At 35.3% G+C, this 20,263-nt stretch overlaps 2 protein-coding genes across 8 annotated transcripts in view; one reads left to right on the top strand and one right to left on the bottom strand.

Annotated features, from left to right (window-relative positions):
- Positions 1–9,752: 9,752 nt before the first annotated feature.
- On the bottom strand, positions 9,753–14,621 carry LOC128216150 (zinc finger MYM-type protein 1-like). The gene is made up of 6 exons (XM_052922732.1): positions 14,506–14,621; positions 12,424–12,912; positions 11,610–12,252; positions 11,190–11,321; positions 10,402–10,828; positions 9,753–9,802 (listed from the first exon to the last, which is right to left on the bottom strand). Exons 1-6 carry the CDS (start codon positions 14,619–14,621, stop codon positions 9,753–9,755), a joined length of 1,857 nt encoding a protein of 618 aa, XP_052778692.1.
- A 743-nt stretch (positions 14,622–15,364) lies between these two features.
- The window catches only part of LOC128218523 (inosine-5'-monophosphate dehydrogenase 1-like), a 75,407-nt gene continuing 70,508 nt past the window's right edge, over positions 15,365–20,263 (top strand). For all 7 annotated transcript variants that reach the window (XM_052926204.1, XM_052926206.1, XM_052926209.1 and 4 more), the window contains exons 1-5: positions 15,365–15,528; positions 15,810–15,858; positions 17,658–17,759; positions 18,013–18,087; positions 19,159–19,365. In XM_052926204.1, the coding sequence (XP_052782164.1) occupies positions 15,431–15,528; positions 15,810–15,858; positions 17,658–17,759; positions 18,013–18,087; positions 19,159–19,365 (531 nt within the window). In that variant the 5' untranslated portion in view covers positions 15,365–15,430. The remainder of the gene's footprint in view (positions 15,529–15,809; positions 15,859–17,657; positions 17,760–18,012; positions 18,088–19,158; positions 19,366–20,263) is intronic.

Raw genomic sequence — 20,263 nt, 5'->3', positions numbered from 1 at the left:
TTATGCTGTTGATAATAAGCTGCATGTGTTTGTTTCTTAATAAATGTCCCTGTTCTGTTCTGAAAGAAGTAGGATAGTTGCATCGTACATTACACAACTGAGGATATTTTGTGGTTTAGTTCAAAATTGTTTCCATCTTGTATGCTTATGTAAATAAATCCGACACGTAGGAAGTTACTTTTGAGTTTGTTTAATCATATTCCTTTTATACCATGCCATTGATTCATAATATATTTTGCAAAATACCAATTAAAGCTGAGTCTAACAGAGTGACAGTTTTGACATATTTTTTGTATATATTTTTTGTCTTAGAATCAGCTGATTTTGGTATCAATGCCTCTAATCCAGTCATATAAGATAACTCACAATATAAATACAAATACAAATACAAATACATTTGTATAGCGCAAAAAGTATTGTTCAATATTCGATTGCGCTTCACACAGTTCATGCGCTATTTCACACAAGGTATATACAGTCATTTACACATAAAATCTGGTAGGCTTCTAATTATAAAACAGTCCAAACAAATAAGTTTTCAGTTCCTTTCTAAAAGTAGGTTCACTTTTAATGTGTTTTATGTCTCTAGGAAGAGCATTCCACCATTTTGGCCCAACCACAACAAGTGATCTGTCAGCAATTCTGGTTCTGGTTCTTGGAACAATAAATTGAATGTCATCAGAAGGTCTTAGTCTGTATTTTCCCTGAACACGGTTTAACAAAGACCTCAAATAAGAAGGAGCTGTTCCCTGCACAATACGGAACACAATGACAAGAATTTTAAACATAATTCTTGCCCTCACAGGTAGCCAGTGAAGGGATTTGAGGACTTCGGTAGTTGGATGACCGTATGGTGTGTTGGTCACAACTCTTGCTGCTTGGTTCTGAACTTTCTGAAGTCTGTTAATCTGATTGGCAGGAATTTCCGTAAATAATCCATTGCAAAAGTCAATATGAGAATGAATAAGGCCGTTCACCATTATCTCTGTTGATTTTTGTGAAAGGTGTTTACGAATTTCTTTCAGATTTCTAAGCTGAGCATGCGCAATCTGACATTTTTTTCTGATATGCATGTCAAAATTAAGCGTACTTTCCATATGTACACCCAAATCTCTGACATTATTAACACATTTTACTGATGATCCACCAACTCTCACACTTGAAATGTTAAGTTTTGCTAGCTGATGTTTAGTGCCATACATGATAATTTCTGTTTTTGAGTTATTCAGATCTCAATTATTTGGAAAACTGGTAAAAAAAATATTTTTCTTAATATAGCGTTAGTAACGCTTTTAGCTATAAAATATCAATTTTCGAACGTAAGTATAAACAACGGCGATCTGATCTTTTGTCTGCAGTCTTGTATCACTGGTTTCCAGGCATTTACGAAAAATAAATGGCTCATTCCAAGCCCCCCAAAAAAGAAAAATTGTCACAGCGGTAAATCTGTGAGCGTAAAGCTTTAAGAAGGCAAAAAAAAGAGCCCAGGTCAGCAATAAAAGACCATTATTGTATACTTGTTAATTTTGCCTGGAAACTTTTCAATAGTGTGCAAGTTCATGTAAATTGATTTTTCCTCTAATCAAAGAAAGTGTTGCTTTGGCGAGATCCAATAATCAGCATTGCTCAGTAATTAGACGAATTTGTTTTTATCTCGAAAGTCTACTAATATCTCGGATGCCATACATAAGTTAGCACTTGTGTTCGTTAACCGACTGGACTATACTTGTTTTACTTAGTTTGGTCTGAGTATGTACCTTTCTAATGTTTCTAGAATTATATTTATAAACAATTAGATTTAGTTCAAATGGTGTTATTTAAAATTGTCATGTATAAAGTAAAAAGCAAATATAGCGATTGACTGATACTTGTTTAAGGTACCTGGTACACAAGTATGTGGGCTTTGGAAGCCATGTTACCCATTTTATAGTTTTATAAACATTTGAATCTTCTTGTGCAGAAAAAGTTGTGCGGTTTTTTTCTCCTTTTTTACCAAAAATAATACATTAAACAAGTGTTTTGATTTATAGATTCTCGAAATAGATCATTTTTCCGTCCGATTTCAGTTGAAAATAGCCAATTTATCATCTGTACTAACTTTATGTTTCGCGTACTTTCGGTCCTTTATTTCACATATAAGTGACCAGCCATCTTATACCTTTAAATGGATACCAAAAATATACGGTGCCACCCGGGCAATGGAGCGTTCAGAGAAATAAATGGTTTGTAAATCGCATATCTTACATATCTCACAAGATTCACTTTTACTCCCAAATAAGATTTACCAAAATTTATACAATTGTTTTAATATACAAAAAAGGATGAATAAATGTCGAAAACAATGGTTCCGTTATAAAGGATAACGAGTTTAATTTGAAAGTAATGTGCAGAAAAAACGGTATTTCTACCTTATGAGACAATAGTAGATCACAGTAAATCATTTAGCACTCACCAATCATTTAATATTTTTGCGTTCTCAGCTATTACATACACGATTACAATCTAGTTATCAAAAAATATTATTTTCCATAATGAATTATTTAGTATTTTTATCACTCAAAATGCATTTATGTTATTCATGTGCATGTTTTGATTTTGAATAAGAGTGTCATTTCATCATATTTTAATAAAGCCTAAAATTAATTAAATGTTCAATAGAGTTACTTACGCTTATCAACAAAATGAGGCATTTTATTTCACCTATTGTAAAAAAAAAACTTAACAACAGATCCCCCATTAGAAGTTTCACAATACACAAGTTTTAGATATACTGCAAGTTTACAGGACTCATTGTACCGGTACTTATCGCAAAACAAGAACATGAATCATAGAGAGAAGACCGGGAATTTATCAAAACTGAACTCTCCAAGGTGTTACCGTTTTCTACGGTGGCACAGAGGTGACATGTGTATGTTCTTATTTATCTGGTGCGCACGACATATTAAGTCGTGCGTATAACGTGCAGGGGCGTAGCTAGGGCCTACAATACTTGTAGGCCCGATGATGCTATGTGAGTTTGGGGACTTTTATATGCAAAATGCACACACTCAATAATACTTTCAATGATTACAATAACACCAAGCAACACACATTGTGACGAAGTTTAAATAAACACCAAACTTGCTTTTGTTAAAATAAAACAATATTTTGAGTTGTTCAAAGTGTTTGAGTATCTATTAGTGTTTGTTGCATTTTTGGGTTATTCATATTTATCATTTCCCCCAAAAATTGTAGGCCCGGGCATACAAGGCCTATATGTAGCTACGCCACTGGTCGTACACAGTTTAGCCAATCAGAATACACTTAAACATTCAAATATATAAAGTGTATTCTGATTGACTAATTATGTCGTGTGCACGACTTTATTATCTCGTGCGTTCGACTTAGTAACTCGTGCGCACGACATACTAGTATCTCGTGCACACGACTAAATTATCTCGTGCGCATGAAAAAGTATCTTCTGCGCACGACATATCTCGTGCGCACAAAAAACATACGCATGTCACCTTGCTGCCACCGTAGTTAATTTCACACTTATGTATTTTTTTGCAAAATTGTTGAGGATAAAATCAGTCTGCGTTTTACAAAATTTGAAATCTTTGAAAAGTGTGACACTTCCCATGAATGTGTAGGCTACGTATGTTTATATTATACGTCAGTAAATAAAACAATGTTGTAATGTTTTCATCTACTCGTTGGATTGAAATGCAGATTAAGGTCAGATTGCATATTTACTTTGATTTTGTAACGAATACTTTATGATACACTCGGCTGTGTTAGTGCTTTAATTACTTTTACCGTTAATTAAACCGGAGAAAATTAGTTTACCAAGAAACAAGCTGCGCTCAGTGTGAATTGATTAGCCAGCATTATATCGTTGCCATAGCAACCGTTCAATATTTCGCCAGCGCGACATTTCCGATAATAAGACCACGATTATTTCATGTAATAAAATCAATAACCATAGCAGTCACTGATCTTGAATATTCGCTGACAAACCACTTTGCTTCAAAGTTGAATGAGAATGGCTATCACTGTAGTTCACATTAACTTCTTGAGTATACAAATATATATGATGTGTTAATGATATGGTTTGGACTTATATTTATATTAAACTGGAGTTTCTGTGAAAAGGTTCTGCGCAGTGAACATTCATAAATTAGGATAATTTTAGCTGTTGAATCGGTTGATGTTACTTTGATATCCTCCGCAAAGCTTCAATGAAAATGAAGAAAAGATAAACAGGTAAAAAAACGGGACACATTCGCCGTGTTAAAGGTGTTCTTATCATTATGAAATCACTCAACTTCTTGTGGGTTCATTGACTCTGTAATATATGTTCGAAAATGTAATACGGACACATGACCGGGGAACTGTTTACATTTCTTGTTCGGTTTGGTAAAAATACACCCAATTTTAAGGGCCTTCCTCAGTAAGAGTTGGCCTGATATGTTTCATTATGCATGTTTTATTTAATTTTGGAGTAACTAACTACTAGTGGTTAACTATTTAGAAAGCATAATACAAAAACCCATTGCAATATGTGTAGGTATTTTGTACCGTTTTACGGTTAAGTTGGATAATAATCACAATTTCATGTAGACCTTACCTATGAAATGTTGACTTAAGGGGTGACCACGCCCCACACAAACAAACATATTGTTTAGTTAACTTTAACTTTTTTTCTATCAATATCGGAGTGGATATGTGAATAGAACACACCAGATTATACCATTCTAGACTTAACATATTCATATTTAGGTTTACCATAACATTTGCAAACTAGAGCTATCACACGCCCCTATATTTTTAGACCAAGATAACGTGGAAGGCCAAGCTATTGTTAGAAATAGTGAATTTTCAAACGATTTGCAGGTGCACAACTTCCCAAACTGTCATTTGTAAACTAGAGCTATCACACGCCCCTAGATTTTTAGACCATGATAACGTGGAAGCCCAAACTATTGTTAGAAAAAGTGAATTTTCAAACGATTTGCAGGTGCACAACTTCCCAAACTGACACACAAGCCAATTATGTTTCATTAGTGTAGGTGCAATACTTTTGGAAAAACACAAGACACATTTGTTGTCTTTTTCAGTATTTTTTTAATTAGTGAAGGACCATACTATTTTAGACTAAGTACAAGTATAAACAAATCTCATGTGCACAGCAACCCATGCTAACCGACACTCGAATGAAATTTCATGGTTTTAGGTGCTATACTTATGGAGCTTCATCATCATGAGTATATACAACTCAATATTGTTCATATCATTTTTAATAAGCCAATGGCTTTAAAGCTGCACTCTCACAGATTTACCATTTTTACAACTTTTTTATTTTTTATCTTGGAAAGAGCAAATTTTTGCGTAAATATCTGCAAACCAATGATATGAGATTGTTGACAAAAGATCAGAACGCAGATATTCATATTTCCGTTCGAAAATTAATGTTTTATGGCTTAAACCGTTACTAACGGTTTAAGAAAAAGGCATAAAACATCTATTTTTGAACTTAAATATAAAAACCTGCGATCTAATTTTTTGTCAGCAGTCTTGTATAACTAGTTTCCATGGATTTTCGCAAAAATTGGCTCGTTCAAAGACAAAAAAAAATAAAAGTTGTCAAAACGTTAAATCTGTGAGAGTGCAGCTTTAACTTTGGTGCAATAGTTTTTGAAAGCTACATGCGATGAATTATGTAAGAGACGTGACGTGACGGAACGTGACGCAAATCATATATAACAATTTCAAAAGTTTTATTTCATATATCAGATGAGTTTAGAAATAACAAAACATTAATTATGCAAAGTGGTGTATAAAGACATGTACAGTGCAACATACAATTATTTATAACCAGTCTGTTCAGTGTATGCATGGTTTACAAGCTATGCCCAGATGAATTGTTTTCACATTGTTAGAACAAAATGGTTTATGAAATTTTAACACAGTTGGTTGTTGTTAATGATCTAAATACAATGTTGTATGTAAGGAGAGTGTCAAAGCAGGATTTTTATGATGAATCGTTGCCAAAGGCTCTACTCGAGTCTGCCATAGTAAAACTCGTCAAAAGACTCGTTGACGGCCATTAAAGATACTAAATATAATGGCAAACTTTCTTAGCCTTACTCAGCTTCCCACACATTCAGTCTGTTTTGAAAGATTAAACATTCATATTATGACTGCTTTCAAAAGGAAGGTGTCCTTTCTTGTTATTTACAAAATATGGGCAACGTAAAAGATAGCCTATATAACCCTTGGGGTATAATATGTTACTTTTCAAAGGACTCGCTCATGTTTTTGTAAAATGCACTTTTTTGTTCTACGAAATAAAGTGTGGCAAATCATTAGGAGTGCTAAAACTAAGATATCGACGGCTGCAACCCTTAAACAAATAATAATTTAGGCTCAAATATTGTCTTTTAAGTCCATGATTTTGTATAGCGTAACTCGTAACGCGTTTCTATAAAATGCATACAGGTTAAGTTATACTTATGTCCGTGTATGAGTCCCGGTTTGTGGGCGTGTAGTTTTGTTGTCAGTGTTCTAAATTATCATTGACTGTACCTGCTTGGGTTTCATCTAACTCAGAACATAACGTTTGTATACATTAATTGTAATTTTCCTGCAATTAAGATATCATATAGAAAAATTAAAATAAAACAAGTGATTTCAGGTGCATTATAGTGGGAAATTTATTTTTGGTCCCAAAACTTGAGCGAGTCCTTTTAAATGAGTGTGTGTGTGGAATATGAATCCGACATAACTATCAGGGGCGTAGCTTGACGAAAATAAATGTGTAGGCCACTTTCTTGGGGTGTCCCCCCCCCCCGATTTTTATTTTAGCTATGTTGTGGTTGGTGCGTTTTGTTGTAAAAACATTAATGATAACAACAATATCAATCTTTTTACCTTGAAGTAAATTTATATTAAGGCGCATTTGTCGGGATTTCAAATTTAAGCCCCTAACCCCCTATGCCTTTATTGCAGATTTAGCAATTTTATTAATTCGATTTTCTGAAAAATGTGTAGGCCGCGGCCTACACGGCCTTAAGGAAGCTACGCACCTGACGTTAGTAACGCGTTTCTATAAAATGCATACAGGTTAAGTTATCCTTATGTTCGTGTATGAGTCCCGGTTTGTGGGTGTGTAGTTTTGTTGTCAGTGCTCTAAATTATCATTGACTGTACCTGCTTGGGTTTCATCTCACTTAGAACATACCATTTGTATACGTTAATTGTATTTTTCCTGCAATTCAGATATCATATAGTAAAAAAAACAAAAAAACAAGTGATTTCAAGTGCATTATAGTGGGAAATTCATTTTTGGTCCCAAAACTTGAGCGAGTCCCTTTAAATGAGTGTGTGTGTGGAATATGAATCCGACATAACTATCAGGGGCGTAGCTTGACGAAAATAAATGTGTAGGCCACTTTCTTGGGGTGTCCCCCCCCCCCGATTTTTATTTTAGCTATGTTGTGGTTGGTGCTTTTTGTTGTAAAAACATTAATGAGAACAACAATATCAATCTTTTTACCTTGAAGTAAATTTATATTAAGGCGCATTTGTCGGGATTTCAAATTTAAGCCCCTAACCCCCTATGCCTTTATTGCAGATTTAGCAATTTTATTAATTCGATTTTCTGAAAAATGTGTAGGCCGCGGCCTACACGGCCTAAAGGAAGCTACGCCCCTGACTATACATATATTTGGATAAGAAATAGTATAAAAAGGGAAAGCATCACGCATTGTATTTTTTTTACATTTACATACAAACAATCTTAAACTATAACTAAAAATGGGATGCGAACGTTCGATTTTATATAATGTTGATTAATTATCTAGCCATAATTAAATATTTAATATCACAACGTCATTTTTATACATGTAATATATTTAAATAAAAAAGTATGTTAAAAGGAATCACTGATTATTTACTCAAATCGGACCATATTACCTTAAAGATGCACTCTTACTCCCAAATAAGATTTGCCACAATTAATACAACTGTTTTAATACACCAAAAAGGATGAATAAATGTAAAAAGACAACAATGGTTATAAAGAACGGTACCGAGTTTAATCTAAAAGAAGGGAGCAAAAACACGGTATTTCAACCTTATAAGACGATAGTAAATCACAGTAAATCTTAAAGCATTCACTCATCATTTAATATTTATACGTTGTCAGCTATTAAATACCTTGTTACAATATTGTTATGAGTAATTATATTTTCCATGAATGCATTATTCAGTAAGTAGTTATAGGTTTATCACTCAAAATTTATGTTTAATAGATGTGTGTGTATTGATTTTGAAAAAGAGTGTCACTACGAGCAGTACACATTCGCATTTGTGCTTGCATTGCAATTATTGTTTATTCGAAGTGTGGCTGATGAGTCGAAAGATGATGAACAGACGATCCATTTGAATATCGCCCTGAAGGCGGATCAATGACCGACCGAACTGACCGATAGGCTGACCGAATTGTTCAGAAAGTTGTTAAAGTTAAAAACGGTGTTTATTTTATCAAAGTTAACTTTAGAACGTGAACTATGGTTTGATGTGTTCACATATTTTAATGAAGCAAATACAGCTGAAACAGTTGTCTCAAATCTTATTTGAAATATTGCGTAACACAAGTGTAATTTTTAAACTTTCACAGTGGTGAATATTTGAAAGTTAACAGCGATGAGGTTAACAATGTTGCTTACTTCAATAAAGTTCTGAAAAATCGACCCAATGATAGCGTTTATGCTGTTCGAAACGTGTAGACGAAATGTAAATGACCCAAAATTAGATCGACCGACCGAGCCATGCACAGCCCTCCGATCGACTGACCGGCCGTCAGTGGGCGGAAAGTTTGGTTGACAAATTTAGATTACAGTATGTAGATTGTGGTGACCAATCGACCATCTGACTATAATAGTCATACCTGCGACACAGTTATACTGATTTGTCTCAGACTCAGTGATATCAACAGGACTGACTTCCTCGACAGTCTGGTGAATTGTATGTAAATGTAGTCCCAGTGTGACGTGAGGATCTGTGTCGTGGCGACTAATTATTGACCACTTTTTAACACAGATACTAGGGCGAAGGGTGTAACATCCCTCCCTTTTGTCATACATTTGCGTACCGAATATTCCCTCCGGTTTTCCGAAACCCCAAATAACGAGCAAATCTGTGCAATACGAAACGATACAGTAAAAAAAACTTCGACAGAGAGAGCAAAGACAATAAAAAATATAAAATAAAAGATTATGACTTTCATAAAATAATTTAATTAATCCAGCTGTATTATTATATTAAAGGTGATGCTATATCTATATGAAATAACTTAAATATTCCAGATTGGAAGTAGTGTGAATGTCGGCTTCCGGTTCCTCGACTCCAACTGAAGGATTTCAGTCGGTCGGCAGGAGGTGCGCGGATCGTCTACAATCAATGGGGAGCTCTACTCACAACAAGTAAGACTATTTATTGTCGACTTTTAAAATGACATTATATGAACTATTTTTGAGTCTGAAATACACATGTATAAATTTACAGGGCATCATGAATAGTGGATCATGTCCCGTTTCCTCGTGCATTTCGAGGTCCGGTGCATGAACGTGTGTTCAATTCCGTTTATATTTAGACGTACATGTATTGAACATGACATGGGGAGTACCCGTTAAGCTAGAAGAGCGTTTTAAATATTACTTTTTAAGTGGACACACGTTTGAGATTCACATGCTTGTGATACGGTGTGATTACGGTGCGCCGGTCCCATAAACACTTGGTTTGTTTGGCTTTTTAATACCTGTAAGGGTATCACTGTTTCATGGTCTGATTTAACATTTTCAAATATCACTTGATTTATTGAATTGATTATTGTTCATCAATACTGTACAGTGTACTGATATTGTTTACACTTCAGGGGCGTAGCTGGGCCTATTACTAAGTATAGGCCCACTTAGTACGGGGGGTTCGGGGGACCTCCCCCTAGATTTTTTTAAACTATAGATCCAATATGGTGGGATTTGGCGTATATCTGGAGCCTTTTTAGTCATCAAAAATAGCTTCATAATGCACTTGACTAAAATTTATTTTTGTCTTACGTATAATGTTCAGTAAGAGAACTGAAATACAAAGCTTTGATATTACATGTTAGCATTGTCAAAAAGCTTCAAAATAGAAAATATGTATTTAATGGTTAAACAAGCGTGTCTAGTTGGTTTTGTTTACGATGATATATCGAGTGTCTTTAAATGAAATCCAAGTCATGCATTTTAATTTTATTTATGTTTATCGCAACATCGCAATGAATATGGAGGACGAAAAGTGAGGATAGCCTCTCGCCGGTCATTGTAGAACAAAGGTATGTCTTGATACGCCTCATGGAACTGAAGGAGCGCTCACATGAGGCGGATGTGGCAGACATGGTCAGCAGTATTTGCAGTATAATGTATATGCAGGGATAAGCTGCCTCCGATGTCTTGTTGAGTGTCGCCAGCAGTGTCGAAGGCTTTGCATCATTCAGCTGCCATCGCAGATTCCACCTGCTTACTTCCTCGCTGAACTCTTGCCGAGTCTTGGGCAGGTCTGGTTCATAGGCCTCGTAGATCCTGTCCACATTGGCCGGCAGGAGACCTTCAAATTTGGTTGGAATTAACCATTGAGCCTGGAAGCGCTCTTCATTCTTTAGGATACGAGTATCCATTTCTTGAAGCAAGTGGTCAACAAAAACGTAGAAGACGGAGACCTTCCAATACCGACTCGGGTCCTGTACATCATAGTTCGCCCTGTTCCTCTGTCTGGCTGCTTGTCGTGGCACTGCTGGGTCAATCTAGGTAAAACAAAAATAAAACATTCGATCGATATCGTTAATTGCCGAATCGATTAAACCATTCGGTAGAAGAATGCAAAATACCTAATAGAAGTTTACCAAGTATATCTGGATCTTATTATATTTAAATCGAAATATAAAAGCAGCTAGCAGATTTTTTTTTAAATTATCAGTCTGCAATCTGGAAAAAACACGATGCATTTCGAACTGTTACAAATACGTTTTTATCATGGTGTTCCGTTGAACTGTAAATTATTGCGTTAAAACGCTTTGCTGTATGCACCAGTATATCAATACATATATTTATCGGCAACCACATGAAATCAACATGCAAATACAGGTAATATGTGTACACATGTACCTGGAACTCGTCAGCTACGGTCACAGCTTCCTGATAAAGGGCATCCCATACAAGGGGGTCATCCCTCTCAGCTTGATATATCTGCATGACCACCTTCGTTTGCTCGATTGCCTCCAAGAGATCCATGTCCACCTAGATGTAAATGAGATAAGTATATATTATGTTTATGCATAAATTCACTGTTTCATCGTGTATGTAAAGGAAAGGAAAACAGACAGATACTTTTTACCTGAAGATTTACTTTTATTTATAAATTATCATACATAAATCTAAAGGATGCAACACGTTTTGTTCTGAGAATAATTCTGAAATTCATGAAGTTATTATTTATTTATGTATTTGTTGTGGGATTTTTTTCCATTAAAATCTTTTTTTTCATATTAACTTAAGTCGCACGTAGTAATAAGCACAAACTATTACCGCTTGAAGAACTGCTGTAAGTCCTACTAGATTGCTCAAGATGTGCTCTGTTGCCACAAGAGTAACAATAAACTGGAACTGCAGAATAGCGTTGAGGTGATCGCTGGCTTTGACGTCACCATTTTCCTGCAGAGTTTCGAGCGCATGGACGACAACGCGGTAGGCATTCTTGAATGTACGAAGCGCATCTGCCCTGCTCATCCACCTTGTTTCACACAAGGTCTTCAACTTCTGTCGGCCTTCCATCGATTGCTTTGTAACAACGTCTTCTGACAGTTCATCTGCAAATGTTGTGAGGCGTTTCGCAGAGTAGTCAAACGCAAAGGCGATATCCTGCACTGTAGACATCATGGTCCTGACGCATGGAAGTTTGGAGCTGTGGACCAATGACAGGTTTAGGCAATGTGACTTACAATGGGTGTAGTGAGCGAGTGGTAATCTTTCACGGATGAGCGCCTGAACACCATTGTACTTGCCCGCCATGTTTCCTGCGCCATCATAACACTGGCCCCGAATCTTCAAAATATCTAAGCCGGTGCCTTGCAGATATTCGAGTATGCCTTGTGCCAAATATACTCCCTTTATAGACTTGCAAGTGACAAACCCTAAAAACTGTTCCCGAACGACATGCTTCTCTTCTACCCTTGAAACAAAACGAACGCAAACAGAAAGTTGTTCCTTTGTTGAACAGTCAGTTGCCTCATCAGCCATAATAGAGAAGAAACCGGACAATTTACAGTCATATATGATTGTACTGACAACTTGATCGGCACAGATACCCAACAGTTCGTTTTAAATGTCCGGCGAAGTGTACTTTGCGTTTGATTGAGCATTTGCCAGATGATCTGCCAGAATTTCGTCATTCCTTGCTTTGGACTGCAAAATTGCCATAAAATTACTCCTGTCCTCAGTATGTCCTCTTACAGCAATGTTCTGCTTTCCTAGGAGAACCAAGGTTTCAATAATTTCATACAGCACATGCCTGTTTCGCTCCACTGTGCATTTAATAGACGATGACAATTGCTGATTAATGGAGAGAGCTTTACCAGTGGATACATCAACAAAATTTTCAGCAAGAACTGAACAACCTCTGTGATTTGCAGACGATGCATGCGTTTTGACAAGTTTCGAAAAGTTCTTCCAGTCGTTAACAGGGGTCCTGATAAACGTCTTTTCCTTCTCACCTTTTGAAAACACCAGGCAACAAGCACAGAACACAGCGTCCTTCTTCAGGGAGTAGCGTAACCATGTGTGCTCGGACAACCAGCTAGCATTAAACTTTCTCTCCTTACCGCCAATATTTCTAAAATGACATGAAGCATTATAAATATACAACATAACATGCATAGCAGAATACTATGGTAGCATATAACTGCCGTAAGATAACCTATGAACGTTCGCAATATTTTTCGTGTTAACCACTTAATTTTCGCGATAATTATCTAGATATCTAGTTAATATTCGCGAAACTTTTTCGGTAACATAAATATCACTAAACTAAAACCTGGCTTGAAAGTGCCCAGGACTCCCACCTGTTACCTGTTTTAGTTGAACACCATTAACAGGTTAGCTACTTATGGTTTGTGAATTTCACTTAATAAGTAACAAAATAACTGGTAATGATAAGATTCGTATTACCACTTCTCTATTAATGCATTTTTGGCTTTTAGCAGTAACTGGTTATCTAGTTATGATTTGAGAATACCAATTAATAAGTAACATAATAACTGGTTAACTAGATAAGATATCTATCTTACCAAAAAAGGATCCCGAATATTAACTAGATAGCTAGATAATTAACGCGAAAATTAAATGGTTAACACGAAACAATTCGCAAACACAGTCAAGTTAACTTACGGCAGTAGTATGCCATAGAATATAGAAAAAAATGACAGTAAATCGTTAAATATTGTATTGACGGGCATGTATGCGGATGCATAGATGAATAGATGAGTGAACGAACGGACGATCTGACGGACGAACGGAAGGGCAAAGTAACAGTAAAACATAGTACTGAGCAGTATATATTTATACATTTTTCGTGACGGATGAAAAAGTGAATAGGCCATTGTGATAAAAGGAACGGAGGGATTGATTATTTATGAACTGTAGAATAGTGTACTGTAGCGTTATTCTTCTTCTTCTTCCAAATAGGTACATTCCACACTTTGGTGGGTCGTCGTACCGTGTTTACATAAATTGGCATAAGTTTATTTAAGTTTTATACACCGTATGATGAGAAAATTGTCAAAAACTGACATAAACTTGGTATCGATGTGTCCAATGCATTGAAACTAACTTACTGAAGTACCACGTACATGTAGTTAACAATTAATTTATTTTAGCAGTTTATTTTCGTATTTTTCCATTAAAAAAACTACTAGGTACGTATACCTATTACAGTTCATTCTTATGCGTATTGGCTAGTCGATATTTTCACGTGATATTACCAAGTTAGGTATAGCTTAAATATTCCATGAATTAAAGGTAAGCCTTTGTAACACAGTGGATACATCGCTGGACTGCAATTTTGGCGACACCGTTTCGAACCCTGTCTCCGACTCGATTTTTTTTTTACATTTTGGTATTTTCTTTACAATTATGATATCAAAGAGTAAAACATTTTATTAAATAATTGTCCTGAGATTCGTTACAGAGAAAACACTTTTTTGGAGCCAATTTTGTGTACAGTATCGTCCCTTTAAACTAAGAAGTAACTACAAACATAATATATCCATACAGCAGAAAAATGCAAAATATCAAATATTAAGGTTACATTGTGTATAATGAAATTCCTTCCTACCATTTGTTCTATGATAAACTAAGACAATAATAATTTATTTTTGTCCGAAATTTTCGAAACTTTTCCGATTAAAGATCTGTCAGCCACACGTACCTCGATGGAAATTTAAAATCACTGACCAACTCCCACTTCTGTGATAAAAGTCTGAGTTTGAATTCATCATTCCACGAACCATCGGAATCTCCAGGGTCGGGGTAAGGGGGAAACATGTTGAATGATATTCAAAATATGCTGCCGCTTCGAAACTTATATTGTAAACAAAACCGAGTTAAACAGACGCTCATTGAAATCACGCGCTTGCCGGTTGTTGTAAAAATGTTATCGAATCGATTTGTAAAACGGTTCGACTGTCTTTAAAAAAAAGGCACTAAACTTGTTTGCAAAAACAATGCTTAGTTAACTTGAATGTAAAGTAGGCATAAGCTGTCACCCCCTTACCTTTCAGTTTTTATAGCAGATTTGGACTTTTTGTATTTTTCATTTTTGGAAACGATGTGTAGGCCCGGGCCTACCGTGCCTATTGGAGCTACGCCGATGCACTTACACTGTTCACCGATATTTTACCGATATTTTACACAACTTTAACCTGAGATTTTGAAATACGAATGTTCGGTAATGGCTTTCCATATCATGCGGCCTTGTATTTAAACAATTTCCCATTTTAGAGGGGGGTGGCCATAGGGTAGGTCCTGTCAACGTAACTGCTGCCTGTGGTCCAGTTTATTAGTAACATTGTTACAATTAGCAATCGCGAAAGAAGGCCAGTGGCAACACCATTAGAATTATTGATTTGTAAGTATCATAAATTGATATTAGTCGACAAATCGTGTTTATAGCGAATGTACAGGTACCGTATGTCACCCTCTTGCATTTGTGGATGCTACGCCACAGTCATATTTTTTACCGAATAATTTAAGGCTAGTGAGGACATTTGCATCCAGAACGAGGCAGGTTCCCGCCATTGCCAAAACAAAAATTGACAGCTGGGTCGTAACCACGTTGTTTTCAATATTTAAGAATGGCAGACTATCTGATAACGGGAGGAGCCGGGTACGTACCGGATGATGGTTTGACAGGGGCTCAACTTTTTTCTCACGGAGATGGATTTACGTACAAGTGAGTTGTTGTAGAAGAATGTAAACAGCCAAAATTGAGTGCCATGAGTGTATTTTAAGTTTTTTAACGCAGTTGTTTACGAAAACCAATTGAGGTCATTCAGTGCAACACGTATTTGTTTAAATATGAGGAACATGTGCGGTATATATATATATATATATATATATATATATATATATATATATATATATATATATATATAGAAGTAATTTATTCTTTAAGCAAGTTCATTTAACATACTATCTGATAATTCATAATTCAGCATTTTTATCTGTTTTCAGTGATTTCTTGATTTTACCTGGGTTTATTGACTTTGCATCGACTGAAGTGGTAAGAAACCTAACATATCATGTTTTATCTTTCTTAAAGTCTGAAAGTCTTAATTATGTGTTGACATAGCCTTGGTGGTGTGTTAATTTTTGAGATGTATACAAATGATATAGCCCAACGTTGATTAGTTCCGGAAAATATGCTTTTGATTGGCAGGCCATTCTGCCAAAATTGAAAGATGCTTAGACCCCGCAAGACCATACTGTCCAGATTAGCAGTCCATTTGGCCCAGATACCAATGAAAAAAGTTTAATGACCTTAAGTGCCAGTCTAGGCTATGGCCATCAAATTATGGTGTAGTGTTTTAGCTAATGCGGAATGGAAGGGCGGCCGGCCCTGCCCTTATTTGACCCCGCTCCGTTGCCCCTTTTAACACAACCTGTCATATTTTTCCCGCCCTCTTGCACCCTTCTGGCCATTCAAATCGTTGTTTATCACAAAGTTACGCCCTAAAAGTATTTCAATGGTCATGTCGCCGTCTCCTGATCTGTCACAGATCAGCGCATGATAAGGCACACAACCGTCATCACTGGCTTAGATTAACGGTAATTCACGCTAATCAGGGTGCTAATTGTTCATTATGACACATCAAAACATTGCAGTTTTAAGTTTATAATCAGTAATCTACTAATCAAATAATTGGGTCGTGTGTCATCCATTTATAGAAACATCGCAAGTAGGCAGAGTTATTGAACGTCAACCAATCAGAATGTACATAGAGAAGACACTGGTCAATAATTAAAGTACGTTAAAATTCAATAGAAGGAATGATATAAAATGTTGTCAGGCTTATGTTAAATTATAATACAACAAAAACAATTGATACTTGAATTGTTCAAACAAGGCATACGTTTTTAAACATTGTTTCTTTTGAAGCAGACGGTCATTGGCAAGTTAGCGCTAAGAAAATCAAATACATGACTTATTGACAAATATTGTCAGTATTTTTATCAGGTATTGACAGAGAGGTAGTTTTAGGTCTCAAAAGCGGTAGATTGGGTTCAAAAGTGGTATAATTTCTAATTGCTTTAATTTTCAGTCAAAAAACAATGATATAATGTAAACAAAAACTTGATATTTGTTACTAATACCATTTTTAGATTTTCAGAAAATATGCATAAAATACATCATGGTTAAGAGACTTGTCAAATGTCAGTGTTTTTGATTGAGGAACAGAAGGAATATTACCTTGTAAAAACAAGTTTATATTCAGAAGAGCTGCTAATAAATCAATAATAAATCAATTCAGACTGCCAAAACAAGTCGGATTGTAAGTGCAGCTGAATTTTATGTAGTGCTCAGGGCTTGTTCAAAAATTTGATGCCAAGCAAAATTATAAGAATTCGGCCTTGTTCATCCAAAAGTCTAATTTCAATGACTGTATTACTGTATAACTTGGTACAAATTGTTCTCTGCCAACATGCTAGTTAAGGTTCCACAACTCTTGCTTAAATATTTGTCTAATTATTCCCCTTGAAACCAAGAAACACAAACAGATGTTGGCATTATCACATATAAACCATGGATTGGAAACAGTCCGATATCAGTTCATTGATTATTTAGATAATTGGTGATATCTGTTACTCTCTGCTGATAAATAGCACGAACATGATAAACAAATTATTTACTCAGTGTTTGCAATTTCTTAAATGTTATGGACTTATTCAAATTAATATTAAATAATAATTACGAAATTTGTGCCATTAAAAAACATCTACTTAGTACATAACTTACTGTAATTGTCATCTGTTAAATATTTTAATGATTTCTTTCACACAATTCTGTTTTGTTTTGTACAGGATTTGACATCAGCTTTGACAAAGCGTATCACCTTGAGGGCTCCACTTGTGTCATCTCCAATGGATACCGTCACAGAATCACAGATGGCCATTGCTATGGCTGTAAGTGAATTTTTTCCGGATGCACTTCCTAGGTTTACAAGCTATAATTTTCCAAGTTATAATAAATAAGCAACCTATCAACAAAATGACCTTTTTGTGACGCCATTGTGTTCATGTCAGAAAAAACGAAGCTATGAACTGTTGCCATTTTTTGACTCCTGACCTGACTGATTTGCAACAAATAGTGAAAATTTTATCTTCTCAATATTAAAACAGTTGGTATAATAGTATTATCTCTTTATTTCTATTACAGTTGTGTGGGGGTGTTGGTGTCATTCACCACAACTGTTCAGTGGATTTCCAGGCTAATGAAGTACGCAAAGTGAAGGTGAGAGAGATTCAGAGATTCAATTCTTGTTCCAACTTTGCTCTTTTTTATAACCCCTTTTGGAATAAGGTGCATATTGGTTTGTAAATGACAATTCAGTTGGATTGATGGTAGACCAAGTTTTGTCAGCAATAGAAATCATGAATGGTTTGACCATAAGTCAGGGGTAGGTTGCAGTAGATGAACCCTATTTATATTGTAGCGATAGGTTGAGGTATTGTCAATACCCTTATAGAAGTTTGTTTACACAATAACTTGAGAAAAGTTTGACCTAGGACTCAGACACTAAAGTTTAAGGTCCCCCTGGACTAGGTTGCCCCATATCTGGAGTGTCAGTAGGTGAAAGGTCAACCTGCTCATGAAAACTTTTGTCTGCAGCTTGAAGTTCAACCTGGGCTCATTTTCGTTATAACTTGTGCAACCATCAATAATTTTTTTCTTATAATAAACCTTTATTCCATTTACCACATGTTTCCGACAAAGCAGTAGGCAGGAGGCCTACTGTTTGACAAACAACTCTTGTTTGTTGAAGCTGTAAATGTCAAGTTACAACATGTACATTCTGTCATGGCTTTGATTGTTGTGTCTCTATAGTTGCGTACAAGGATGTCTGCAATTTAAACCTTGAATGTTAGCCAGTTATTGTGGCAAGATTTGGCATTTGCTTCTGAAGCTCTCGGTTTTTAATGTGTATATTTCGCTTTTAACAAAAAGTTAAGTAAATGTCAACCATCTGAATTAGCAATGACAATTGTGGTCATTCAACTATCAGTGTTTTGTTTCGGGCTATTTTGGGAAGTCCAGTCAAAAGAGAAACAAGTCACAAAAGCCTAGGATGACATTTCAGTATGTTTTTAATTAAAGGTTGAATATCCTGAGGGTTGCGTTGTCTAAAAGATAAAATGTTGTGTGTTTTTTACCCTAATCAATAGGGGAAAATGATGGCATTTTGTATCATTTTTAGAAATTACATGCCAAGACATTTGGTACAATTTAGATATTTCTATTTCTTTAAATTGTTATCAGAAAAAAATACAGACTACATTTGTATTTTGTTTTGTATTATTACAGAAATATGAGCAAGGCTTCATTGTTGATCCTGTTGTGATGTCACCCAACCACACAGTTAAAGACGTCATGGACGCCAAGAAGCATTATGGTTTTTCTGGAATCCCCATAACAGAAAATGGTCACATGGGTGGTAAACTTGTGGGCTTGGTTACTCAACGTGACATCGACTTCTTATCATCCGAGGACCACAAGACGTCTGTGTCAGGGGTAGGTAGTGTTGGAAATTGGTTCCAGTTTGACTATCGATAATTGGTTCCACTCATGTAACTCATTATCGATAGTAGATTTGTTTTTTGACAATACTTTAAATTAAATGTAGTTTTATTCTTGTACAATAACTCTTAATTTCTAACTATGCTTATGATTAGTGTATGTATGAAAAATAATGTTGTTGTTGCTATTGGCGATATTGCTAACGATAACAACTGAACACCGAATGTATAAATAAAAAATAATTGATGTAAATAAACTGAACACAAATAACAAGACGAAGAAGAAGTTGAATCGAGGATCGATTATGATCAAATACAATCAATTGTCGCTTTTTTGATTTCCAACTAATCAATTTTTCTGTTTATTAATCATCATCAAAACATCACTAGGGATAGGGATTGCTTTAGCCCACATTCTCTTGAGCAGGAAAATAAAGGAACTTTAATCTTGAGATAACTTTAAAGATGATTTTTTTCTCAACAGTTAAACCAATTTGAGAAATTTAATGAACTTAATTTTGGAATTTACTTCTTAGATGATAAGAATAATTTTTTTCTACACAATTCAACCATTTTGTATTGAATATGTTTTAACAAAATTTATTACGTACTATTTTCGTCTAAAAATGCATTATTTCAATAAGAAAAATGGGCACCAGAAATAATTTCCGTAGTACACACTTGTGTTTTCTGATTCTGTATCACACAGTAGAATTCAAGTGCCTTTGTAAAGAAATATTTTAAAGAAACCTTAAATGATATTAAATAAATTAAATACTGGGGATCAGTGTAATTGTATCTCTTCTCATTGCATAATGAGATACATCTCCTACCACCTTCCGTTTCATGCAATATGGTCACGATGCAAGTGACTTCTAGTGATGCAACTTCAC

Source organism: Mya arenaria, chromosome 14, assembly GCF_026914265.1.
Source record: "Mya arenaria isolate MELC-2E11 chromosome 14, ASM2691426v1".
NCBI lineage: Eukaryota > Metazoa > Mollusca > Bivalvia > Myida > Myidae > Mya > Mya arenaria.
This window is presented reverse-complemented; position numbering and strand designations above follow the sequence as displayed.